The sequence below is a fragment of the Salvelinus namaycush genome, chromosome 31 (genome assembly GCF_016432855.1).
Source record: "Salvelinus namaycush isolate Seneca chromosome 31, SaNama_1.0, whole genome shotgun sequence".
In the NCBI taxonomy this organism is placed as follows: Eukaryota; Metazoa; Chordata; class Actinopteri; order Salmoniformes; family Salmonidae; genus Salvelinus; species Salvelinus namaycush.
Genome location: NC_052337.1, coordinates 13,732,530 through 13,760,477, shown reverse-complemented (window position 1 = coordinate 13,760,477; position 27,948 = coordinate 13,732,530). Strand labels below are relative to the sequence as shown.

The window sequence follows — 27,948 nt, the reverse complement described above, 5'->3', positions numbered from 1 at the left end:
CAGAATGGCATGTGATCCATGTGTCTGGGTATGTCTACCAGACACTACAGTGATTTGTACAATGTTTAAGAGTAGAGGTGTTGCATAACACACTTATAATACAATAACTACTATCCAACTGAATCTAATAGACATATGTTTACATGTTAAATATCACGTCATATCTACAGTTTATGGAATATTTGTATATATTTATATGAAACTCAATGTGTATAAAGTGTTTAGGTGACAACAGTGCTAAAGAATGCTAATAGTGACTGGAACTTTGCTAAATGGTCCCTAGCATGTGTCAGTAATTGTACAGAAGGGAAAGGGAAAGAGGGATACCTAGTCAGTTGTACAACTGAAATCCTTCAAGTGAAATGTGTCAGCATAGTACGTGTGTGTGTGCGTGCGTGCGTGCGTGCGTGCGTGCGTGCGTGCGTGCGTGCGTGCGTGCGTGCGTGCGTGCGTGCGTGCGTGCGTGCGTGCGTGCGTGCGTGCGTGCGTCAGTAGTCGTAGTTGTGGTCCTGCTGGCAGTGCACTCCTCAGTCGGTGTGTGTGATTGCAGGTTGTATCAGGTCACTGTAGGGGACGTGCAGTTTGAGCACACAGTACCTGCGGTCCAGCTCACTGTCATCAGGATTCACACTAGAGTAAACGTTCTTCTCCTGTACACACACACACACACACACACACACACACACACGTACATAAGCAAATACACGTACATATGCATACATACACGCACATACACGCACGCACGCACACGCGCACACACACACAGAGATAGGAAGGGTTGAATGGCAGAGTGAAGAATCAGGTGAGGTAGGAGAGAAGGAAGACAAAAAAAGAATAAAACCTTCAGTGTCTCACAACATCATAACATACATCTAGCTGCTCCATCTGTCGCACAACAATGACATCACAGTAATACAAACAACAGTTCTCACTCCTTTGGTCAATCTCAAAAGAGAGGTTTACTCACAGTCAGAGACGGGGGGCTGGGTGGGTGGGGTTACAGAGGGATCAGGGTCTTTAGGCAGGTCTATGGTGTCCATGAGTATCTTCACTGGAGGAGGGAGGGGAGTCTTGGGCTGAGTGACAGAGGGGGGAACCGGGGGGAACCAATCAGCATGCAGGAGGAACCATCAGGGGAGTGGCTCAACAGAGGCGTGAGGGATGATGCCCCAAATATACGCGGACATGAACGCACACGCTCACACAATCTGTATGCTTAAATCGAAGCAAAACATCACAATCATAAAATCAAATCAAAGTTTATTCATTATATACACAGGATACAGCGTAAACAGTCAACGGTGCAATTAAATGCTTACATACTACACAGAGAGGATTTAACCATGCAGGTGAAAGTTGGAAGGAGAAAGACATCAAGACAGACAGACAGACAGACGTCGAGACAGACAGACGTCCAGACAGACAGACTATGAGACAGACAGTAGTAAGTGTTATACAGTGCCTTTTCAGCAACACTGTGGGACAGAGAAAGGAGAAACGTATTAGTCAGAGATAACACACAACACAACAGATAGAGCCAGTCCTACACACCACAACACACTCCCACTGTCAGCCTGATACTGTGTGTGTGTGTTTCTGCTAGTCCTCATCTCTTACCTCCTCGTCGCTCTCTGTCTCTGCTGCTGCTTTGGTCTTTTTGTTGTCTTTCTTTTTCTTCCCCCCTTTCTCCTTCTTCTTGTCTTTCTCCGGCAGGATGTCGTCCAGCCAGGCCAGGTCGTGTTGAGAGAACATCAGGTCCATCATCTTACGCACCACCATCAGACCCAGGATCTACACACAGAGGTTATCCCCATCAATCGATGCAACACACACACACACACACACACACACACACACACACACACACACACACACACACACACACACACACACACACACACACACACACACACACACACACACACACACACACACACACACACACACACACACACACACACACAGCTCTCACCATGACAGGGAAGATGATGGCAGCGACAGTAGACTTGAGGATCCAGAGGACAGCCAGGCAGATGATCTGGACCAGGGTGAACAGGTGAACCCTCCTCAGAGGAACATGACGCAGGAAGGAGAAGTCTGGCTGGTGCTTGGCTGGCATCAGGTACAGCTTTATACGTTCCCAGAACTAGGAAGGAAAGAGGAGGAGGGTGAGTAAACACATATACACACACACACACACACACACACACACACACACACACACACACACACACACACAGACACACACACACACACACACACACACACACACACACACACACACACACACACACACACACACACACACACACACACACACACGTGAAATGTACCTGTATTCCAGCAAGTGAGGCCACTCCCATGTAAAGGAAGACACCGTAGAGAACAGGCATGGGGATGTACTGGGGGAACACAATATACCGGTTAACACAATCCTCCACAACACCACCCACTGCATGTGACGGGGAGGCCCATTCTCTCACTGATTCACCTGCAGGACAGGAGCCAGGAAGATGGAGACTCCATTTAGGACAAACACCAGAATACCCGTCAACCTCTGTTCCCTGTACCACACAGACACACACACACATTTAGATTTGACATTTTAGTCATTTAGCAGATGCTTTTATCCAGTGCGACTTAGTTAGTGCATTCATCTTAAGATACACTATATATACAAAGTATGTGGACACCCCTTCAAATTAGTGGATTCAGCTATTTCAGCCACACCTGTTGCTGACAGGTATATACAATCGAGCATACAGCCATGCAATCTCCATAGACAAACATTGGCAGTAGGATGGCCCATCTTGAAGAGCTCAGTGACTTTGTACGTGGCACCGTCATAGGATGCCACTATTCCAGCAAGTCAGTTCGTCAAATTTCTTCCCTGCTAGAGCTGCCCCGGTCAACTGTAAGTGCTGTTATTTTGAAGTGGAAATGCCTAGGAGCAACAACGGCTCAACTGCGAAGTGGTAGGCCACACAAGGTCACAGAACGGGAACACCGAGTGCTGAAGCGTGTAGTGCGTAAAAATCATCTGTCCTTGGTTGAAACACTCACTACCGAGTTCCAAACTGCCTCTGGAAGTGTCACGACTTCCACCGAAGGTTGGCTCCTCTCCCTGTTCGGGCGGTGCTCTGCAGTCGTCGTCGCCGGCCTACTAGCTGCCACCGATCCATTTTTCCTTTTCGTTTGTGTCTGTCTGTATTGTTTACCTCCGCTGCCTGTTAGTCTTTGTGCGGGATTGTTTTCTGTGGTTACGTTTGTAGGGATGCGTGTCTGCACCATTGGGTTTATTTTCTTACGGCTGTTATGCCATTTGGTATTTGAGTTTAGGAGTAGAGGTTTCTCCTCCATGTGTAGCGCTTTCTTCCCTGTGTGTGTGGCAACCTCGTTTGGGCGTGTTTTCAGTTCCATGTTGTAGTTGAGTTGGGACTGCTCAATAAACATTTTTGCCACTGGGATTTCCTTGCTGTCCTGCTCCTGATTCCTGCACCTGCCTCCGTTAGGAGGCACGTAACAGGGAGCAACATCAGCAAAATAACTGTTCATCAGAAGCTTCATGAAATGGGTTTCCATGGCCGAGTAGCCGCACACAAGCCAAAGATCCCCATGCGCAATACCAAATGTTGGCTGGAGTGGTGTAAAGCTCGCCACCATTGGACTCGGGATTAGTGGAAACTATGTGTCACTATGCATTGGGGGAGGTGGCGTTCTCCTGGCATTTGCCAATCCCAGATTTGTCCGTCAGACTGCCAGATGGTGAAGCGTGATTCATCACTCCAGAGAACGCGCTCCACTACTCCAGAGTCCAATGTTGGCAGGCTTTACACCACTCCAGGCGACGCTTGGCATTGTGAAAGGATGATAGGTCCTACGGAAGTTTAGTTTTCCTCCGTTTTTGCTCCGCTGCCCGCAGCCCTCTTCTGTAAGCTCAGAGCATGATGGGAGGGCCAAGCCGGCCGGGAGGAAAGGGAACAGTGCAAGTCATAGGATGCGGTAAGGGAGGAGAGTAGGGTCGAAGAGGCAGAATCAGGAGACAGGAGGGAGAAGGACTTAGCAGAAGGGAGAGATAATAGGATAGAAGAGAAGAGAGTCGTGTGAGAGAGAAAGCAAAGATTGCGATGGCGCATGACCATCTGGGCAGTGGTGGGAAAAGTATCCAATTGTGATACTTGAGTAAAAGTAAAGTAAAAATAAATATAATTGCTAAAATATACTAAGTATCAAAAGTAGAAGTATAAATCATTCCAAATTCCTTTTATTAAGCAAACCAGATGACATCATTTTATTGTTTTTTAAATGTATGGATAGCCAGGGGCACATCCCAACACTAAGACATATTTTACAAATTAAGCATTTGTGTTTAGTGAGTCCGCCAGATCAGATGCAGTAGGGATGTAAAAGTTGTAAAAAAATATAAATAGTAAAGTACAGATACCCCCAAAAACGACTTAACTAGTACTTTACACCACTGCAGACCAGCAATATTCTGATTAATTGGGAGTCTACCTCATCTGCATCTGCGTAGAGTCTGATTGGCTAGGGTTGGAGGAGAGGGAGACAGAAAAGGAAACAAAGTAGTGATCAGAGACCTGGAGGGGGGTGGCAGTGAGATTAGTAGGCAAACAGCCTGACTTGTGAGTGGGAAAGGACTGGGAAAGGGTGAGGTAAAAAGAGGAGAGGAACGGGAAAGAAAGAGTTGGAAGGTTGAAGTCGCCAAGTACAAAGCGCGGTGAGCCATCGTCAGGAAATTAGCTTATCAAGGTGTCTGGCTCATTGAGGAACTCTCTAAGGGCACCTGGTGAGTGATACATGACAACAATGTTAAGCTCCCACACACTCACTCACTCACTCACTCACTCACTCACTCACTCACTCACTCACTCACTCACTCACTCACTCACTCACTCACTCACTCACTCACTCACTCACTCACTCACTCACTCACTCACTCACACCCCTAACCCCTCCCCCAACCTCTCCTTACCTGACTCCCAGGAACTGGGGCTGCTCTCCTGGGGCACTGGACTCACTCTCCATCTTCAGAGAGTCGATGTGGGCGATGGAGATGACAGTGGCAGCCACGTACCAGGGCAGGCCCAGGAAGGAACACACTGCCATCAGAATACCCACCCAGAACAGGTCCAGATGGTACCCACAACCTTTCTGTTGGAGGGGGAGAGAAAAGGTGGGGGGAGGTAACGTTCAAGAGTTTTTATCTGCAGTTTGTTTTCTGTTTTGCTGTTGTGTTTATGGGTATAGAATGGTTGTTGAATGGTTGTGTTTAGATTGACATTATGTTAATATTTTTTTTAGAAGACTCATAACGATGGAGTTGGGGAGCGACAGGCCTAAGTAAGTAAGTATGTTTCTGTATTCTGTTGTGTTATAATTGCGGTCATACTGTACCTTGAGTTTGTTCTCTTTGCGGTTGACGATGACAGCGCTGATCTGTTGGTCCATGAAGATGAGGATGGTGACCAGGAGAGCAGGGACGGCGCTGGCCACGTACACCCACCACGGGTTCTTACCAAACGGCATCACCAACCAGCCACGGTCTGGACGCGTCGGCTATAACACACACACACCTTTATTCACCCTGCAAGCTCATCACTAAAGTCAGGACCCTGGGACTGAACGACGCCTATGCAACTGTATCCTGGACTTCCTGATGGGCCACTCCCAACACATCCACCACACTGACCATCAACATGGTGGTCCCTCAGGGGTGTGTGCTTAGTCCGCTCCTGTACTCCCTGTTCACCCTCGACTATGTGGCTGCGCATGACTTCAGCACCGTTTGTTGACACGACGGTGGTAGAACTGATCACCGACAACGATGAGGCAGCCTATAGGGACAACAACCTCTCCCTCAATGTCAGCATGACAAAGGAGCTGATCGTGGACTACAGGAAACGGAGGGCCGAGCACGCCCCCATGCACATTGACCATCCAGATCGATGGGGCTGTAGTAGAGCGGGCCGAGAGCTTCAAGATCCTCGGTGTCCACATCACTAAGGAATTAAAATGGGCCACACACACCCACACAGTTGTAAAGAGGCCATGGCAGTGCCTCTTCCCTCTCAGGAGGCTGAAAATATTTGTCATGGGCCCCAAGATCCTCATAAAGTTGTACAGCTGCATCACTGGGGCTGAGCTCCCTGCCATCTTATTTTGACTTATTATTGTTATTAGCTATTCACTATGTATTCCTCGTGCCACTATTTATATTTAAAAATATATATCTTTATCTTTAATTGTTGGAAAAGGACCCATAAGTAAGCATTTTACTGTCAGTCTACACCTGTTGTTTATGACGCATGTGCCAATTAAAATGGAATTTCTTTAACTGAGCCCTGTGTGGTGCTAAACACATGCACATCAACCATGCAGTTTACACAGTCAAATCAAAACTAGGTGCATCACTAAATCTGACAAAAAGACACATGCAACTCACACACAATACACCTACAAACAGAGATTGAATTACAGAATGCATGCATCTGTGAATCACACACACACACATATTGGGTTAATGGTTAGAAATACCTTAAACTCTGTGGGTACGATTAGTTTGGGTGTGTCCAGCCCTACAAGCATATCCAGACCCACAAACGTCATGATTGACATGAAGATGGAGAAATCACTGATCAGCTTCCTCAGCTAGGCCCGCCCACACACACAGACAGACAAGAAACAAAATGGGAAACAGACAGATGAACAGAGGGGTGGTAGAGATGGAGAGACAAAGGTACAAAACAAATACACAACCAGGAGAGAGAGATGAAATAAAACGGAGAAGAAAGTGTCAGTATGTTAATGTCTCAATATCACTCAAGTGATGTTTTCTTCCTAATCATTTCAGGAAGAAGGAAGAGATAAAGAGGGAGAAAAATAGGAAAAACGAGAGAGGGAGAGATGGAGCGAGGGATGAGGGGACGAGAGGACCTTGATTTCAGTGGGCACGTGCAGTTTGGGCGTCTCCAGCCCTAACAGGTAGTCTATCCCACAGAATACCAGGATTGAGATGATGATCGAGAAATCACCAATCAGGGAGCGGCACTGGAGCACAGACAGGAAGAGGAGGGGCATGGACAGGAAGGACAGGGGGGGAGGTGGGCGGGGCGTAAGGGAGAGGGGGGAGTTGGCAGCCAAGAAAAGGGAAGAAGTTAAGTTTAAACTTCCAACCTATTACTCAAAAAACATAAAGGTCCCCCTGTGTCTTCTGTCCCCGTGTCCTCTGTCCCCTGTGTCCCTGTTTCCCCAAGTCCCATGTCTTCTATGTACCCCTGTGTCCTCTGTCCCTCTGTGTCCTCTGTCCCGTATGCCTCCTGTGTCCTCTGTCCCCCTATGTCCTCTGCCCCCCCATGTCCCCCTATGTCCTTTGTCCCATATGCCCCCTGTGTCCTCTGTCCCCATGTGTCCTCTGTTCCCTGTGTCCCCCCATGTCCCCTGTGTCCTCTGTCCCCTATGTCCCCCATGTCCTCTGTCCCCTGCATCCCATGTCTCATGTTCTATATCCCTCTGTGCCTCTGTGTCTCACCTTGGTGGGGAAGTAGCGGCTGGTCTTGAACTTCTTGAGTGAGACGGTCATGGAGTAGGTCCCGAAGAACAGGATGAAGGACATGAGGGCCAGGTCAGGGACGTACTTACAGGTGTTTCCCAACAGGGCGCCGCCATACTTCACACACTCCTTCTTACTCAGCTGACTCCAGTCCAGACCTGTTATGTTATACTACAGAGACGGGAGGGGGGGTGGGGGGTGGGGGGGTGGGGTGGAGAGAATAGAGAGATAGAGAGACAGAGTAGAATAACAAGGGAAGAGAGAATACAGAGTAGTGCGGACATGGAAGTGGACAGACAGCACAGGGCTGCTAGTGTAGAGACCTGCCACTAAGTCCTGTGACTATGGTAAGTCCTACTATGTTAAGTCTATTTGGACCACATGCAGACTGTCCCCGTAGATTGTTAGTTCCCAAGCCACTTACCAAATCAGTCATGTTATCGTCCGCTAGTGGAACTGAAACATTCAAACCCATTGCAGCGGCTGTTAGAGAAAGAGAGACAGGGATAGAGAGACGTCAGGTGCCCCAGCTAGATTACATGATGTCAGTTTCATGGTAACATGACAGGTTTGTAGCATGCTGTAGCTGTAGAGGTATACTCACTCAGATAGCAGCCAGCGAGAGATAGATAGAGCGGCAGAAACAGAGAGAGAGACAGGCAGAGAGAGACAAGACAGAGAGAGAGAGAGAGAGAGAGACATAGAGAGACATAGAGAGAGACACAGAGGCAGAAACAGAGAGAGACAGAGAGAGAGAGACAGAGAGAGAGAGAGACAGAGAGAGAGAGAGAGAGACAGAGGCAGAAACAGAGAGAGAGAGAGAGACAGAGAGAGATACAGAGAGAGAGAGACAGAGAGGCAGAAACAGACAGCACACACATCAGTTACAGTAGTTAGGAAAGAGAACACAGACAGTAGTTTATACACTTCCCAAATTATAGTGCTGTCAAGGATGTGCACTCCCTAAACTGTCCTGCAGATGGCAATAGTACACTTAATGTGTGAGGTCTAGTAAAGCTACCAAAAGAGAATGAGGAGGGAGAGGAAGATCAGTAGAAGGAGGAGGGTGAGGATGAAGAGTAAAAGGAGGAGGGAGAGGAGGAGAAGGAGGAGAGAGAGGAGGAGAAGGAGGAAGGAAAGGGAGAGGAGGAGAAGGAGGGGAGAGAGGAGGAGGAAGAGAGAGAGGAGAAGGAGGAGAGAGGGGAGGAGGGAGAGGAAGGGCAGTAGAATGAGGGGGAGCGGAAGAGGGAGAGGAAGATCAGTAGAAGGATGAGGGAGAGGAGGAAGAGTATAAGGGGGAGAGGAGGAGAAGGAGGAGGGAGAGGAGAAGAAGGAGGAGGGAGAGGAGGAGAAGGAGGAGAGAGTAGGAGGGAGAGGAAGAGCAGTAGAAAGAGGGGAGAGAGGAGGAGAAGGAGGAAAGAGAGGAGGAGGGAGAGGAAGAGCAGTAGAAGGAGGGGGGAGAGGAGAAGAAGGAGGAGGGAGAGGAGAAGAAGGAGGAGAGAGGAGAAGGGAGAAGAAGAGCAGTAGAAGGAGGAGGGAGAGTAAAAAGGGTAGAAGGAGGAGGGAGAGGGAGTGGAGGAGAAGGAGGAGGGAGAGGAGGAGAAAGGCTCACCCTGGTCTGGTGCGATACATTCACACTTGTATGAGGTAACGTAGTCGGGCTTGAAGCCACGGTTGATAGGGTAGTACTTGAAGGATCCCACCTGTAGTAACACGTTACATAGACAGTTAAGACACTGTGTGTGTGTGTGTGTGTGTGTGTGTGTGTGTGTGTGTGTGTGTGTGTGTGTGTGTGTGTGTGTGTGTGTGTGTGTGTGTGTGTGTGTGTGTGTGTGTGTGTGTGTGTGTGTGTGTGTCCCCACCATCTTCTTAATAGCATCAGAGATGAAGATGAAGGAGATGAGGCTGGAGAAGCCCTCCTCAGTGAAGCGCGTGATGTATTTGATGATGTAACTGGCGTCCGTGGCAACCAGGATCAGACACTGCAGACAGGAGTGGAGACCAATCCACAGACGCAGCTCCATATAGTCTATAGTGTTAGACCTGGGACACAGATACACACACACCAGTCAGTATCAGAAGAAAGGAACTAAGTTAAGGAACCTTAAAGGTCCTCAATCATGTCACCATTGCCCTTGATTCTAAGCAATAGTGTGCTGCTATTTTTATTGACTTGGCCAAAGCTTTTGATACGGTAGACAATTCTATTCTTGTGGGCCGGCTAAGGAATATTGGTGTCTCTGAGGGGTCTTTGGGCTGGTTTGTTAACTTAACTACCTCTCTCAAAGAGTGCAGTGTATAAAGTCAGAAAGTCTGCTGTCTCAGCTACTGCATGTCACCAAGGGAATACCCCAAGGCTTGATCCTAGGCCACACGCTTCTCAATTTACATCAACAACATAGCTGAGGCAGCAGGAAGCTCTCTGATCCATTTATATGCAGATGATACAGTCTTATACTCAGCTGGCCCCTCCCCAGATGTTGTGTTAAATGATCTACAACAAAGCTCTCTTAGTGTCCAAAAAGCATTCTCTGCCCTTAAACTTGTTCTGAACACCTCCAAAACAAAGGTCATGTGGTTTGGTAAGAAGAATGCCCCTCTCCCCACAGGTGTGATTACTACCTCTGAGGGTTTAGAGCTTGAGGTAGTCACCTCATACAAGTACTTGGGAGTATGGCTAGATGGTACACTGTCCTTTTCTCAGCACATATCAAAGCTGCAGGCTAAAGTTCAATCTAGACTTGGTTTCCTCCATCGTAATCGCTCCTCTTTCACCTCAGCTGCCAAACTAACCCTGATTCAGATGACCATCCTACCCATGCTAGATTACGGAGATATAATTTATAGACCGGCAGGTAAGAGTGCTCTCGAGCGGCTAGATGTTCTTTATCATTCGGCCATCAGTTTTGCCACCAATGCTCATTATAGGACACATCACCGCACTCTATACTCCTCTGTAAAATGGTCCATCTCTGTACACCTGTCGCAAGACCCACTGGTTGATGCTTATTTATAAAACCCTCTTAGGCCTCCCTCCCCTCTATCTGAGATATCTACTGCAGCCCTCATCCTCCACATACAACACCCATTCTGCCAGTCACATTCTGTTAAAGGTTCCCAAAGCACACACATCCCTGGGTCGCTCCTTTTTTCAGTTCGCTGCAGCTAGCGACTGGAACGAGCTGCAACAAACACAAACTGGACAGTTTTATCGCTATCTCCTCATTCAAAGACTCAATCATGAAAACTCTTACTGACAGTTGTGGCTGCTTTTGCTGATGTATTGTTGTCTCTACCTTCTTGCCCTTTGTGTTGTTGTCTGTGCCCAATAATGTTTGTACCATGTTTTGTGCTGCTACCATGTTGTGTTGCTACCATGATGTTGTTATGTTGTGTTGCTACCATGCTGTGTTGTCATGTGTTGCTGCCTTGCTATGTTGTTGTCTTAGGTCTCTCTTTATATAGTGTTGTGTTGTCTCTGTTGTTGTGATGTGTGTTTTGTCCTATTGTATTTATTTTTTATTTTCAATCCCAGGCCCCCGTCCCCGGAGGAGAACTTTTGCCTTTGGTAGGCCGTCATTGTAAATAAGAATTTGTTCTTAACTGACTTTCCTAGTTAATAAAGGTTAAATAAAATAAATTAATTAAATAGAAGTGCATGAAATAAGTATCAGACAGATACAGTGTGTGTGTGTGTGTGTGTGTGTGTGTGTGTGTGTGTGTGTGTGTGTGTGTGTGTGTGTGTGTGTGTGTGTGTGTGTGTGTGTGTGTGTGTGTGTGCGTGCGTGCGTGCGTGCGTGCGTGCGTGCGTGCGTGCGTGCGTGCGTGCGTGCGTGCGTGCGTGCGTGCGCACGTATGGCTCACTTGCAGAACTCGTAGAGCAGTTTCTCAAAGATGAGGATGGGTCCAGTGGAACTGAGGATGATGAGAGGTTGACCTCCTAACAGACAAAACACTGTACCTGCTAACGCTGTACCTAGGAAACTCTCCATCACACCCTGGCACAGAGAGCGAGAGTGAGGGTTTTAGGGAGAAAGGGGGAAGGGGAGAAAGAGAGAGTTAGGAGTTGAGCCAGATGTTTGCGTAGGAGTGAAGACAGGTGTGTGTGTGTTTTGGTGTGTGTGTGTGTATGTGTGTGTTTGTGTACTTGGTAGTTGTCTGTGGCGTCCCCCAGCAGGCCTCCGAAGGTGATGGCGTTGGTGATGCAGCCCAGGTAGATGAACAGCACAGCAGAGATGGACTGGATGTGGAATCCCTGGGAGAAATCACTAAGGATCCACGGAACCTTCCTCTTAATGTCCAGCCACAGGCCTCCACAGAACCTGGGGAACGCACACAGAGGTGACTCCATCCACTCTCATTGACTCTGAAAGCAGCCTGAAAGCAGGCTGGAGTCAGGGTTGGAGTACATCGTGTACTCTGTACATCGTGGTGAAATTACTAAGATATCTATAGTATCTTCAGTACATTATTGTTTATCTCTTGAGGGATAGCATAATGAAGGATAAATAAGTTGTATGAAAGGTAGGGTCAGCAAAATGGCGTTGCCACAAGCAGCACCGCTGCTGTTGTTATAAAAGCACTGGTATAAGTGGACACAAGTGGCATTTTGGCAACTTAAAAAATAAAAACTTTATATCGGAGTTGTGCTTGTTCACACGCGTATCTGCCCTCTCATTGGCTAGAATGGCCCCACCTGATCTCGTCTCCTCTTGTCTGCCTTCCATCTTGGTGTACATGTATTTCCATTGGCAGAGCGGTCACTCGACCATCTTGTCAATATAACTGATAAACTTGCCCCGACTGACTTCCTAAATGTAATTTTGTTTTTGTCGGGGGCCCCCTAGCTGTCGGGGGCAGTACGCGCAGCACGTAGTCTGCATATAGGCAGAGGCGGCACTGATCTACGTCATATCGCTGACTCTACCTTTACATTGAACTGAGTCAAAATCCACAAAATCGGGTGTAATGCACCACAAAGCCCCTCTACCATCGCTCCCAGTTCTCCCATCGCTCCCAGTTCTCCCAGTTCTCTCAGTTCTCCCAGTTCTCCCAGTTCTCCCGGTTCTCTCAGTTCTCCCATCGCTCCCAGTTCTCCCATCGCTCCCAGTTCTCCCAGTTCTCTCAGTTCTCCCAGTTCTCCCATCGCTCCCAGTTCTCCCAGTTATCTCAGTTCTACCAGTTCTCTCAGTTCTCCCAGTTTTCCCAGTTCTCTCAGTTCTCCCAGTTCTCCCATCGCTCCCAGTTCTCCCATCGCTCCCAGTTCTCCCTTCGCTCCCAGTTCTCCCAGTTCTCCCATCGCTCCCAGTTCTCCCAGTTCTCCCATCGCTCCCAGTTCTCTCAGTTCTCCCAGTTCTCCCAGTTCTCCCAGTTCTCTCAGTTCTCCCAGTTCTCCCAGTTTTCCCATTGCTCCCAGTTCTCCCAGTTATCTCAGTTCTCCCAGTTCTCTCAGTTCTCCCAGTTTTCCCAGTTCTCTCAGTTCTCCCAGTTCTCCCATCGCTCCCAGTTCTCCCATCGCTCCCAGTTATCTCAGTTCTCCCAGTTCTCCCAGTTCTCTCAGTTCTCCCAGTTCTCCCAGTTCTCCCATACCTGCCAGTGAATTGCAGTTCCTCTCCCAGCTCGTGGGGGGCGGGCATCTCCTCATCCTCTCCTCCTCCTGCCCCCCCGATCGTCCCGTTTACCTGGCCCAGCTCGTTCAGGTTCAGCACAGACTTCCTGTTGGGGGTTGGAGGGGGGAGGTGGAGGGGTAGCAAGTTTTAGGTGTGGTGGGAGGGGAAGGGGGAAGAGATCCCTGACCCAGTCCAAACACAATCACTTCTCCTTCTTCCCTCCCCTCCTTCACTTCCTCTCCTCTTCTGACTAACTAACTCCCTAACTAACTGCCTAACTGCCTAACTAACTCCTTAACTGACTGCCTAACTGCCTAACTAACTCCCTATCTGACTGCCTAACTGCCTAACTAACTGCTTAACTGCCTAACTGCCTAACTGCCTAACTGCCTCCCTATCTGACTGCCTAACTAACTAACTGCCTAACTGCCTAACTGCCTCCCTATCTGACTGCCTAACTGCCTAACTGCCTAACTAACTAACTAACTAACTAACTAACTAACTAACTAACTAACTAACTAACTAACTAACTAACTAACTAACTAACTAACTAACTCCTTAACCGATTGCCTAATTGCCTAAATAACTAACCAACCAACTAACTAACTGCTTAACTGCTTAACTGACTGCCTAATTGCTTAACTTACTTACTAACTACACTGAACAAATGAATAGATCTGATAGGTGGTTCATCCTCTGTACCTCATGTCGGCAGAGGGGACTTTCTTGGGGGGCTCGATGCGTATTTTGGGGTCCCACTCCCCTGGTGGCAGAACGATGACCTCATCCAGAAACTCATCAATCCCAGCGATCAGGTCATCACGGTCCCGGGCTTTATACGCTACATCACTAAACAACTGACAAGACAGCACACCACACAGTTACACACAGCATATGATGTTATGAGTGAGTGTGTGTGCTTATGTGTGTGTTAATGAAGAGGTCAGAGTTGAACTGCAGAGCCCTGGCTGTAACATATTGATTGAGTGTGTGAGGTAATGTATCCACTGAATATCTTGAGGTTATGAAAAACCCCATGAATCTAAACACTCTTATTTATGGCTCAGCTTAACTAACTTTTAAGCACACAAAAAGATTGTCATTCTTACGTCATCCACCATGAGCGTAGCAATGGCTCGACCAATCTCGTTGTAGGACTTGCCTTTGCCATGAGGACCAAGCAAGACAAACAGAAACCTGCCAGAAGACAAGGGGTTAACACACCTGTAGAGCAGCAAGACACACACAGACGCATGCTCACACACATGCACGCACGGGCACACACACCTGGTAGGTACGGGGACCTCGGTCAGGCCTCCCAGTGTGGTAGCTTGGGCCAGACGTACGAACGCTACAAATGGTTTGTCCAGGAAGTCCACTTCTCCAATCAGAACGTTAGACGCCTCGGCATCACGAGGAATCTTCTTCATGAACTTGTTCTTCAGCTGGAGTGGAGAGAAAGCAGGATGGTCGAGAAATAGAGAGAGAGAGAATGGAGAGAAGGCAGGATGGTAGAGAAAGAGAGAGAGAGAATGGAGAGAAAGCAGGATGGTAGAGAAATGGAGAGAGAGAATGGATAGAAAGAGGTGGCTGAGGATCAATAACTATTTATTTAGGGATCAAATAGAGAGCAGGATTCAGAATAATTATAAGGCATCTTGGCATTGTCATTAAACCTAATGAAGGCTATTGTAGCCAACATGCTGTCTGTTATAGTGCTAAAGTAAAGCAGCATTTACAATGCAAAGGCATTTCTTTACTGTCCTTTCACACAGCATTGCAGCTGAAGTTATGTCATCATTATGTCAGTGTCGATATCTAATCGATAGCTGATCACTCAACGCATGTGATGCCTAGGACACGATGCAAGTACACACACTCCAATGGTGCTGTAGCTCATTATTGCTACACACACACACACACACACAATCTCCATTGGCCACTCAATACTTCTGCATACTTCACTCATACAAAATCATACAACCCTGCTGAAAAAAACAGCATGCTGGTCTATGCTGGTCCATGCTGGTCTATGCTGGTCTATGCTGGTCTATGCTGGTCTATGCTGGTCTATGCTGGTCAGTGCTGGTCCATGCTGGTCTATGCTGGTCTATGCTGGTCTATGCTGGTCAGTGCTGGTCCATGCTGGTCTATGCTGGTCTATGCTGGTCTATGCTGGTCCATGCTGGTCAGTGCTGGTCCATGCTGGTCTATGCTGGTCTATGCTGGTCTATGCTGGTCAAGCTGGTCTGACAAGTATGGCCTAACAGGTTATGTTGGCCGACCAGCATGGTTTAGCTGGTTATGCTGGCAGACTAGCATGGTCTAGCTGGTTATGCTGGCAGACTAGCATGGTCTAGCTGGTTATGCTGGCAGACTAGCATGGTCTAGCTGGTTATGCTGGCAGACTAGCATGGTCTAGCTGGTTATGCTGGCAGACTAGCATGGTCTAGCTGGTTATGCTGGCAGACTAGCATGGTCTAGCTGGTTATGCTGGCAGACTAGCATGGTCTAGCTGGTTATGCTGGCAGATGAGCCTTCATTGTGTTTTCACCGGTGACCAATTTTCATTGTGTTTTGGACACTGGAGACTGGCTTACAAAGTGATGTTTAATTCCTATTGGAATCCAGCCAGAGTGGCTTCCCACAATCTACATTCAGAATAATGGCCGTGGTTTTGCAGACCAGCAGTGGTGGAAAAAGTACCCAACTGTCAGTTGAGTAAAAGTTGACCTTTGAGTAAAAGTAAAGACACCTTAGTCGAAAATAACTCTAGTAAAAGTGAAAGTCACCCAGTAAAATACTACTTGAGTAAAAGTCTAAAAGTATTTGCTTTTAAATATACTTAAGTATCGAAAGTAAATGTCAATGCTAAAATATACTTAATGTAAGTATCATAAGTAAAAGTATAAATCATTTCACATTCCTTATATTAACAAACCAGACAGCACGATTTCCTTGTTATTTTATTTAGGAATAGCGAGGGCACACTCCAACACTCAATTTACAAACAAAACATTTGTGTTTAGTGAGTCTGCCAGATCAGAGGCAGTAGGGGTGACCAGTGATGTTCTCTTGATAAGTTTCTGAATTGGACCATCTTCCTGTCCTGCTAAGCATTCAAAGTACTTTTGGGTGTCAGGGGAAATGTATGGAGTAAAAAGTACATTATTTTCTTTTGGAATGTAGTGAAGTAAAAGTAAAAATTGTCAAAAATATAAATAGTAAAGTAAAGCACAGATACCCCCCAAAACTACTTAAGTAGTACTTTAAAGTATTTTTACTGAACTACTTCACACCACTGCAGACCAGCAATATTCTGATTAATTGGGAGTCTACCTCACTTGGAATTTGAACTCACAACCTCTCAGTCACTGACATAGCACACATCCCTGCAGCCCCCGCGAATTATTTTAGATTTGTATGATTTTTTTGTATTATTTGTGAGCCATAACTTTTATTACTTTGATTTAATTATTGGAGTCCTCCAGGTTGATGCATTAATATGCACCGAAAGTTATTGATACCACTAGGTGGATCCAACAGATCTGTTTGTTGGTGGCCTTTACACTAGTGATCGTGACCTCACTACCTCATTCTATTGAGATAACTTTTCCTGAAACCAACCAACTTTCTCTTCTCTCATAATAGGTTTGTAATACATAACTATACAAAATATACCTTGAATAGTAAGATAACATGTTTTGCTAACACTTTTATGGGTTGTGTGATGTTTAAGGTTTATTTTTTTGTTGTTTTTATCGAACCTAGAAAATGCTAAGTCTCCCCATTGTAAGTAATGAAGCCACGCTAGGTGGAAAGGATTTAACATGGAGGTGAACCTAACAAAATGGCGTTGCGTACTTCTCAAAGTTAAAGATTACTTTATTATATTAAATGAAGGCTCAGATTTATATACTTATATGTTGCACTATTGAATACTTGTGGTTGATGTTTTAGTAATTTATATTTTTTACCTAATTAATGGTTAGAAAGTTCACTAGCTAGCCTAGCCTCATGCTAATTACTAGTTTAGCCCTAGCTATATGCTAAGATGTTCATGTATTTTACTGTTAGCTGTAGCATAGCTAGTGGGGGTCATTGTGGTCGATTGTGTAGCATTGGATATCATGTTTACACTACTATAATGGGAAATCTGTTGAAATGTGTTGGACAAATGCACATACAATTTCATGGTTTTACATGCTAGATATCATACCACTATAAGTGAATAGCCTTTTTTTTGGAACAGATACTAGCTAACTATTTGAATAGCAATAGTTACGTATATGTACTGTTAAAGAGACTGAATATAGGACATGAAAGCATGTGAATGTATATTTTTTTATATATATATTTTCTATTGATAATGAGAACTGTGAATTTATATTTTTCTACAAAACAATTGTACTGAACCAGATAATTGACCTTTGACACTTTTGGAAAAATATGTTTATTAAACTCATTGAAAGTACTTTTTCTGAAACCAGCCAACTTGCTGTTTTACAGGCAACATAATATATGTTTTTCTGGTCTCAATCCTGGGCCTGTTAACAAACACGTCATAAGCCATTTATTACAGGAAAATAGCTTTCAAACTGCAAAGTTATCTCAATCTCATTGCAAAATGTGTAGGATAGCATGAAATTAGCTCTAAAACAGTAATTTTTTCAATCTGCTAGATGGGACAAAAAGAATCCCCCCAAATAAAAAATAAATTGTTTTATTTTGTGTTTTTGGTGGGGGTTGGGGTCCGGAGGTTGGGTCCCCCAGACAAAACAGGGTTGTGCATGGCTTGTATGCAAGGCACACTTGATCTACTGGTGGGCAAACACTTTTGTGTTGATCTAGTAAACAATTGGACAGGTCTTTGTCATTGAACAGCATCACTTTCACTCTATCCTGATGGTACTTTAGTCACATACGCATTGCCAGCACTGCCCATCCCCCACCGAAATGGTCGGAACCCAACATGGCTTGTTGCTTTTCAGCACGTGGACTTGTTTTGGAGGAAGAAGCATTCAAGCAAGCAAGGGATGGCCTTATTGATGCTGTACATTACTTGTAAGTAGCAACATTGGATATTTATATTGATTATTGGTGTTATTGTTATAATGTGTAGTTATTGCTATAATATTAGTTACATATTGAGTTCAGCTAGTGTAGCTAGTAGCTTAGCCTAAAGAAAGGGACAGAGTGGAAACATAAGGCACATTATAATGAGAACAAAATGTTAAGATTGAAATATATTATAGAACACTATGCATCTGACATGTAGAATATGGAATCCTGTCTGTTCTGTTTATGACATTTGTTTCTGCCACGGAAAATGTATAACTATCGCCGGAGAAACTTGAATCAGAAATGCTAGTCTACCAAGAGACTCAACTAGCGATTACATTAATTCCTGTAATGCGCGCGTGCGCAAGGAAGATTCAGGCAGAAGTCAAGGGAAAATTGTCACGTTCTAAGCTACAGGAAGTAATCGCATTTTGAGTGAAAGTTGGATCTTGTTTTTCTATCGACTACTTTCCATTATATGTCAAGTTTCATAAGCGATATAAACATTTTTCAATAGCATAACCAGTTTGATATGTCTTTTATTGGAAACATGTTGTTATGATCATGTTATCTGTCTTCGGGCTGACTAACGCTACCACACATTCATTGACGATACCCTGCACATATTGAATCATTTTACTTCAGGAATGATGTTGAACCCCTGCTCGAATGAAACCTCTCTCCTGGATGAAACAATTGATCAGTCACTCTCCCCAATCCTCACCTACAGGTACTCCTGTCTGACTGAGTAAGTGCTGTATAGCCTATTTGAGGCGATGATATAAAGAAATGCTGAACATGCTGAAATCTATTGTGGTCCCACAGGGACCCTGTTTATAGTGTCTGTAAGCTATCCAGGGCTTTAAAACATGTATCTAGACATAATTACTAGACATTTGCACAAAGTATTCAGACCCCTTCACTTTATCCACATTTTGTTACGTTACAGCCTTATTCTAAATTTTATTAAATAAATAAAACATCATCAATCAACACACAATACCCCATAATGACAAAGCAAAAACAGGTTTTTAAATTGATTGGACATGATTTGGAAAGGAACACACCTGTCTGTATAAAGTCCCATAGTTGACAGTGCATGTCAGAGCAAAAACCAACCTTGAGGTCGAAGGAATTATCCATAGAGCTTCGAGACAGGATTGTGTCGAGGCACAGATCTGGGTAAGGGCACCAAAACATTTCTACAGCATTGAAGGTCCCCAAGAACACAGTAGCCTCCATCATTTTTAAATGGAATAAGTTTGCAACCACCAAGACTTCCAAGAGCTGGCCGCCCGGCCAAACTGATCAATCGGGGGGAGAAGGGCCTTGGTCAGGGAGGTGACCAAGAACTCGATGGTCACTCTGACAGAGCAACAGAGTTCATCTGTGGAGATGGGAGAACCTTTCAGAAGGACAACCATCTCTGCAGCACTCCACCAATCAGGCCTTTATGGTAGAGTGGCCAGATGGGAGCCACTCCTCAGTAAAATGCACATGACAGCCCCCTTGGAGTTTGCAAAAATGCACCTAAAGGACTCTCAGACCATGAGAAACAAAATTCTCTGGTCTGATGAAACCAAGATTGAACTCTCTGGCCTGAATGCCAAGCGTCACATCTGGAGGAAACCAGGCACCACTCATCACATAGCCAATACCATCCCTACGGTGAAGCATGGCGGTGGCAGTATCATGCTGTGGGGATTTTTTTCAGCAGCAGGGACTGGGAGACTAGTCAGGATCGAGGGAAAGATGAATGGAGCAAAGTACAGAGAAATTCTTGATGAAAATATGCTACAGAGTGCTCAGGACCTCAGACTGGGGCATAGGTTCACCTTCCTACATGACAAGACAATGCAGGAGTGGCTTCGGGACAAGTCTCTTAATGTCCTTAAGTGGCCCAGCCAGAGCCCGGACTTGAACCCGATCTCTGGAGAGGCCTGAAAATAGCTGTGCAGCGACGCTCCCCATCCAACCTGGCAGAGCTTGAGAGGATCTGCAGAGAAGAAAGGGTGAAACTCCCCAAATACAGGTGTGCCAATGTTACGTTCCCCAGTTTCTGGTTTGTATTTGAGTGTGTGTGTTTCAGGAGATAGATTCCTGAAAACTCCCCAAGCAGCTGATTGGTCGACCCCAGGCTAATTGATGATTGGAGAGCTGACCCCGCCCCCTCGTCAAGAAGCAGCTGACTCTAATCACCATTGCGACCAGAAGATATAAAAGCCAGTGTTCTGTTCAGAAGAAGGAAGATCATGAGAAAGATTAGAGAGAGAGAGATTTTTTTGCTGGAGAATTAGATTGTGATATAGTGTTGGTTGTTTAACAGAAAGTGTGGTATGTAATGTGTTAGTTGTTGTTGGTAGCAGCTTTGATATGTTCTGTGTTTGTTGCTTTGTCAAAGCTTCTTTAGTGGCCTGAGTTAGTTTACTCAGTTTTGTTGTAAAGTGTTTGTGAAATTGTTAATAATTATTCTGTTTCATTTGTTCCCAGGGGGGAAGGGGAAGGCACTTAGGGAGTGCTTAGGCAAGAGGCCCGAGGGCATACATATACCCGTAGTATATTCAATGTCTAGGCACACTAGGTAAGACCTGGGCGGACCACCCCCTGTATTTTGGTTAGGGCACCAGGTGGTGCTAAGTTAGGTAAGTTAAGTGGGTAGGCAGGTTAGATAGGAGAGGGGGAGCTTTGATATTTACTTTCTTTCCTTTGGTTCCGTCCAGCCCCTTTTCCCCATATTAGCGTGTAGGAAATAAATCCTAGTAACGGTAAATTCTGCCTTTGTCGTCCTTTCTCGCACCTACGGTCCATACCTCTTTCGCTTCACGGAGAGTTGAGTTGCAGCAGGGAGTTGCGTTCCCTCTTTTTAGAGGCGTGCGTAACACCAAGCTTGTAGCGTCATCAAATCAAAATTTGTTGGTCACATACCCATGGTTAGCAGATGTTGTTGCAAGTGTAGCGAAATGCTTGTGCTTCTAGTTCCGACAGTGCAGCAATATCTAACATGTAATCTAACAATTCCACAACTACCTATTAGTATGCGCCCGGCCCGCCACAGGAGTCGCTAGAGCGTGATGGGACAAGGACATCCCCTCCCCTAACCCGGACGACGCTGGGACAATTGTGCGCCGCCCCATGGGTCTCCCGGTTGCGGCCGGCTATGACAGAGCCTGGACTCGAACCAGGATCTCTAGTGGCATAGCTAGCCTTAGACCACTGCACCACTCGGGAGGCCCCACAAGAACTAGCTAATACACACACATCTAAGTAAAGGAATGGAATAAGAATATATACATTTAAATAAATGGATGAGCATTGACAGAGTGGCATAGGCAAGATGCAATAGATGGTATAAAATACAGTATATACATATGAGATGAGTAATGCAAGATATGTAAACATTATTAAAGTGGCATTATTAAAGTGACTAGTGATCCATTTATTAAAGTGATTTCAAGTCTGTATGTAGGCAGCTGCCTCTCTGTGTTAGTGATAACTGTTTAATAGTCTTATGGCCTTGAGATACAAGCTGTTTTTCAGTCTCCTGTACTGACCTCGCCTTCTGGATGGTATCGGGGTGAACAAGCAGTGGCTCAGGTGGTTGTTGTCCTTGATGATCTTTTTGGCCTTCCTGTGACATCAGGTGTTGTAGGTGTCCTGGATGGCAGGTCGTTTGCCCCCGGTGATGCGTTGTGCAGACCGCACTACCCTCTGGAGAGCCTTGCGGTTGTGGGCGGTGCAGTTGCCGTACCAGGCGATGATACAGCCCAACAGGATGCTCTCAATTGTGCATCTGTAAAAGTTTTTGAGGGTTTAAGGTGACAAGCCAAATTTCGTCAGACTGCTGAGGTTGAAGAGGCGCTGTTGCGCCGCCTTCACCACACTGTCTTTGTGGGTGGACCATTTCAGTTTCCACCTTCTCCACTGCTGTCCCGTCGATGTGGAAAGGGGGGGTGCTCCCTCTGCTGTTTCCTGAAGTCCACGATCATCTCCTTTGTTTTGTTGACGTTGAGTGAGAGGTTGTTTTCCTGACACCACACTCCGAGTGCCCTCACCTCCTCCCTGTAGGCTGTCTCGTCGTTGTTGTTAATCAAGCCTATTACTATTGTATCCACTGCAAACTTGATGATTGAGTTGGAGGCGTGCATGGCCACGCAGTCGTGGCTGAATAGGGAGTATCTTCATACCCAAGAAGTTTCTCGGCTGTAATCGCTGCCAAAGGTGCTTCAACAAACTACTGAGTAAAGGGTCTGAATACTTATGTAAATGTAGTATTTCAGTTTGTATTTTTTTTAAATTAATTTCCAAACATTTCTAAAAACCTGTTTTTGCTTTATCATTATGGGGGGGGGACTATTTAATCAATTTTAGAATAAGGCTGTAAGGTAACAATGTGGAAAAAGTGAAGGGGTCTGAATACTTTCCGAATGCAATGTATTTCAACTTTCATGCTACACAAAGATAAAAAGCATACATTTTTCTAAGGTAATATAATCTGTTAGTTGGATTTATTGCACCTTTTACTGAAATGGTTGTTCCAGTTTAGATGGTTTAGGTAGTCTCATGTATTCATCTTTCTAACCATGGCAGTCATTCTGAATGCAGATTGTGGGTGGATAAAGGTTAACATTTTTGGATGTTCCCAGTCAGGCTGGATTCCAATAGGAATTAGACATCACTTTGCACTCCAGCATAATGTGACTTGATTCTGGTTTTGCGGGTGACCGGCATATGTTTCTAAAACACAACACAGGCTGGTCACCAGCGAAAACACAACGAAGGCTGGTCACCAGCAAAAACACAACGAAGGCTGGTCACCAGCAAAAACACAACGAAGGCTGGTCACCAGCAAAAACACAACGAAGGCTGGTCACCAGCGAAAACATAACTAAGGCTGGTCACCAGCAAAAACACAACGAAGGCTGGTCACCAGCGAAAACATAACTAAGGCTGGTCACCAGCTTATGCTGGCCTGTGCTGTTTTTTCTTTCAACAGGGAAGCTCAAATCTCAGTGCAGTAAACATGCCTCACTCCTACCCCCCAGTAGCACGTGGGAGTGGAGTGGTTGGTGCTTAGGTCAAAATCACCTAATCTTTTAATGCTGCTTTCAGAGTCAACTCATTTTCTGCCTCTCTCACCCCCTCTCGCTCTACCTCCCCCTCTACTCCTCTTTCGCTCTCTTTCTATATATATATATCGATCTCTGTGATCTACACTCTAGAAAAGAAGGATCTAGAACCTAAAAGGGTTTTTCGGCTGTCCCCATGGGAGAACCTTTTAAGAGCCCTTTTGGGTTTCAGGTAGAACCCTTTTGGGTAGAACCCTTTCCACAGGATTTTACCTGGAACCCAAAATGATTGTTCCATGGGGATAGCAGAAGAACCCTTTTGGAAACCTTTTTTCTAAGAGTTTAGTCTGTTAACTTACTGCCTGAAACAGACATAAACAAAACCTCCATACAGTTTAAACGTGTATATCTAGTAATTTCTCTCTCTCTCTCTCTCTCTCTCTCTCTCTCTCTCTCTCTCTCTCTCTCTCATTGTGGATGGACCCAATCAATTAAGCCAAGACGAACAACAGGAGCTTAGGGTTGTGCAATGTAAGGACATTCCCATCATCATCATTCATACACAGACATACACACAGACATGGAAGTGCACACACACACACACACCAGGCTACACAGGCACACGCAGAATAGTGATGTTCGTTGTTACCTGGTCTGTGCTTGGCGTGTCTGAAATATCGTTCATACTTCGGCTTTGCGCATGATCTGAAACATCATATCAAAAACACGTGTATCAAAAAAACACACACACACAACAATTAGTACTCCACACAAATTCACCTCAAGTTAGCAATCTTCTCTGTCTTCTCTGTGTGTGTACAGTTTAGAGTTTGTTTAGTGGGTGTTTAATTTTTACATTGAGTAGAAAAGGCACTATCCACATGAACAATTATAACATGATATAAATACTGTGGTATTATTATATTTATATACTATAGTATACACACTGTAGTGTTTTTGCGGACTTTACTGTAGTAATTATTCATTGTAGTGTTTTTGCACAAAAAACACTACATCATATGGACAGTTTACTGCATACAGACCCACGTCTGACGCGACCCACGTGACTCACGATGCAGGGAGAGCTCTGACTACACTGGTCTGAAAAGGAGAATGTATGCAATATTCCTGCAGAAATTGTACAACAGGTTTGATTTGTTTTCAACAACAACAACAAAAATTCCCCTCAGGGTTGAGGCCTCTCTTGTTTGGATTTGAAAATCCAACCGTTGTAATGGAAGGGTGTGGTGCTCAGGGGGCGGTGCTCAGGGGGCGGTGCTCAGGGGGCTGAATGAGAAAGACACAGAGGAAAGCACCAGTAAAAGCTCAGCCCCCTTCATTATTGACGCATTGTGACGAGAACATCAACGAGCCATTCCATACTCTGAAGTCAGGAGGACTTTGAGAGTTAGGTGTTAGCTAGACTAGGATTGGACCCCCCTGCGCTGGCCGTACGCGGACCGTATGTTTGACACCCCTGCTGTAGTATTTACTGTAGTGATTTTGTGGAAATTATTGTAGTATTTACAATATTGTTTTTTGTTTTATTATCTTTGACATAGAAGTGAGGGCTTTCTCCTCGAGGAAACCTACTGGACAAATATTAAAAAAGCACATTTTCCATAACCTGTAAGTAGGTAGGACTGGACTGAAGTAGGTAGGTCTGAACCTCTTTTCTATAACCTGTAGAGAACACAATATATGGTCTATAATTGGCATATGGTCTCGTGGATAGCACAAATTGGGCCATGGGGGAGGGGAATGGACAGGGTGTATGCAAATGACCTATTAGCAAATCAATACAGTGTGTAGTATAGTATTCTACAGTTTACTACAGTGTACTACTGTACTTAATGATATAGTAAGTACTACACGATCGAGGGATACTACAGTGTGTCCCATACGGAGAAATAACATATACAGTGGGGAGAACAAGTATTTGATACACTGCCGATTTTGCAGGTTTTCCTACTTACAAAGCATGTAGAGGTCTGTAATTTTTATCATAGGTACACTTCAACTGTGAGAGACGGAATCTAAAACAAAAATCCAGAAAATCACATTGTATGATTTTTAAGTAATTAATTAGCATTTTATTGCATGACATACGTATTTGATACATCAGAAAAGCAGAACTTAATATTTGGTACAGAAACCTTTGTTTGCAATTACAGAGATCATACGTTTCCTGTAGTTCTTGACCAGGTTTGCACACACTGCAGCAGGGATTTTGGCCCACTCCTCCATACAGACCTTCTCCAGATCCTTCAGGTTTCGGGGCTGTCGCTGGGCAATACGGACTTTCAGCTCCCTCCAAAGATTTTCTATTGGATTCAGGTCTGGAGACTGGCTAGGCCACTCCAGGACCTTGAGATGCTTCTTACGGAGCCACTCCTTAGTTGCCCTGGCTGTGTGTTTCGGGTCGTTGTCATGCTGGAAGACCCAGCCACAACCCATCTTCAATGCTCTTACTGAGGGAAGGAGGCTGTTGGCCAAGATCTCGCGATACATGGCCCCATCCATCCTCCCCTCAATACGGTGCAGTCGTCCTGTCCCCTTTGCAGAAAAGCATCCCCAAAGAACGATGTTTCCACCTCCATGCTTCACGGTTGGGATGGTGTTCTTGGGGTTGTACTCATCCTTCTTCTTCCTCCAAACACGGCGAGTGGAGTTTAGACCAAAAAGCTCTATTTTTGTCTCATCAGACCACATGACCTTCTCCCATTCCTCCTCTGGATCATCCAGATGGTCATTGGCAAACTTCATTGGCTTGAGCAGGGGGACCTTGCGTGCGCTGCAGAATGGTTTTCTTTGAGACTGTGGTCCCAGCTATCTTCAGGTCATTGACCAGGTCCTGCCGTGTAGTTCTGGGCTGATCCCTCACCTTCCTCATGATCATTGATGCCCCACAAGGTGAGATCTTGCATGGAGCCCCAGACCGAGGGTGATTGACCGTCATCTTGAACTTCTTCCATTTTCTAATAATTGCGCCAACAGTTGTTGCCTTCTCACCAAGCTGCTTGCCTATTGTCCTGTAGCCCATCACAGCCTTGTGCAGGTCTACAATTTTATCCCTGATGTCCTTACACAGCTCTCTGGTCTTGGCCATTGTGGAGAGGTTGGAGTCTGTTTGATTGAGTGTGTGGACAGGTGTCTTTTATACAGGTAACGAGTTCAAACAGGTGCAGTTAATACAGGTAATGAGTGGAGAACAGGAGGGCTTCTTAAAGAAAAACTAACAGGTCTGTGAGAGCCGGAATTCTTACTGGTTGGTAGGTGATCAAATACTTATGTCATGCAATAAAATGCAAATTAATTACTTAAAAATCATACAATGTGATTTTCTGGAAATTTGTTTTAGATTCCGTCTCTCACAGTTGAAGTGTACCTATGGTAAACATTACAGACCTCTACATGCTTTGTAAGTAGGAAAACCTGCAAAATTGGCAGTGTATCAAATACTGGTTCTCCCCACTGTATGTATATATTTCAATAAAATAGAAATATATTTAAATATATTTAAATGATAAAAAAAAAATCAAAAATATAAATAAATCAACTAGACACTCACACCTCACAACCTTCTCTACCCCAACATTAATGTTGAGTCTCTATTGGCCCCTGCTCTATTGGCCTCTGCTGCTATGGAACCCTGACCTGTTCACCAGACGTGCTACCTGTCCCAGACCTGCTGTTTTCAACTCTCTAGAGACCGCAGGAGCGGTAGAGATACTCTTAATGATCGGCTATGAAAAGCCAACTGACATTTACTCCTGAGGTGCTGACTTGCAGCACCCTCGATAACTACTGTGATTATTATTATTTGACCATGCTGGTCATTTATGAACATTTGAACATCTTGGCCATGTTCTGTTATAATCTCCACCCGGCACAGCCAGAAGAGGACTGGCCACCCCTCATAGCCTGGTTCCTCTCTAGGTTTCTTCCTAGGTTTTGGCCTTTCTAGGGAGTTTTTCCTAGCCACCGTGCTTCTACACCTGCATTGCTTGCTGTTTGGGGTTTTAGGCTGGGTTTCTGTACAGCACTTTGAGATATCAGCTGATGTACGAAGGGCTATATAAATAAATTTGATTTGATTTGATTTGCTACCTTAGACTATGCTTTAATAGCTGATATCTGCCACTTATGAAACATATGGAGTTTATTTTGAAAAGACACTTGAACGTATCTGTAAATATATTTTTAAATAAATGAAAATATGTTTCCAGAGCTGTCAATCATAATTTGAAATGTTCCCGAGCCCAACCCTCAGCCCTGCTTCCAACTGACTGAGCAACCATTACAATATAACATTTTCTTAGAAGAAGAGCAGCCGTCACCGCCAAAAAGCAATATTGTGGATAATGGTGTTTTATTTGATTATATATTCATAACATTTCATTAAAATATGTTTTTAACATGGTAGATGACAGAGGAAGAAGATCATTTATTCAACTGCAAGCAATAATTTTCATCGAGCTTGCTAACACAGCTAGCTACCTAGCTAGCTAGATAGGTAGCTCCTTCTTTAGCTTGCCACCAACATGAAATGTGACTGACCAAGGTAAGAATTGTTTTGAAAATGAAAGTTGAGTAGAATTCAGCAGAGTTAATGTTATGTACAGTTGAAGTCGGAAGTTTA

The 27,948-nt window shown here is 45.1% G+C and overlaps 1 protein-coding gene and 1 non-coding gene across 2 annotated transcripts in view; both read right to left on the bottom strand.

Annotated features, from left to right (window-relative positions):
• Nucleotides 1–4,989: 4,989 nt before the first annotated feature.
• LOC120025853 (electrogenic sodium bicarbonate cotransporter 4-like) overlaps nt 4,990–27,948 on the bottom strand; it is a 41,191-nt gene continuing 18,232 nt past the window's right edge. Inside the window, exons 6-19 of the mRNA XM_038970555.1 lie at nt 23,956–24,011; nt 14,467–14,624; nt 14,289–14,376; nt 13,882–14,036; nt 13,160–13,285; nt 11,718–11,892; nt 11,435–11,568; nt 9,433–9,613; nt 9,183–9,273; nt 7,995–8,053; nt 7,550–7,741; nt 6,955–7,068; nt 5,416–5,577; nt 4,990–5,172 (exon numbers count right to left, since the gene is read on the bottom strand). Coding sequence (XP_038826483.1) covers nt 4,990–5,172; nt 5,416–5,577; nt 6,955–7,068; nt 7,550–7,741; nt 7,995–8,053; nt 9,183–9,273; nt 9,433–9,613; nt 11,435–11,568; nt 11,718–11,892; nt 13,160–13,285; nt 13,882–14,036; nt 14,289–14,376; nt 14,467–14,624; nt 23,956–24,011 — 1,874 coding nt within the window. The remainder of the gene's footprint in view (nt 5,173–5,415; nt 5,578–6,954; nt 7,069–7,549; nt 7,742–7,994; nt 8,054–9,182; nt 9,274–9,432; nt 9,614–11,434; nt 11,569–11,717; nt 11,893–13,159; nt 13,286–13,881; nt 14,037–14,288; nt 14,377–14,466; nt 14,625–23,955; nt 24,012–27,948) is intronic.
• LOC120026595 lies at nt 24,873–24,925 on the bottom strand. The gene has a single exon (XR_005473167.1). It is a non-coding gene; the product is annotated as a U7 small nuclear RNA (small nuclear RNA).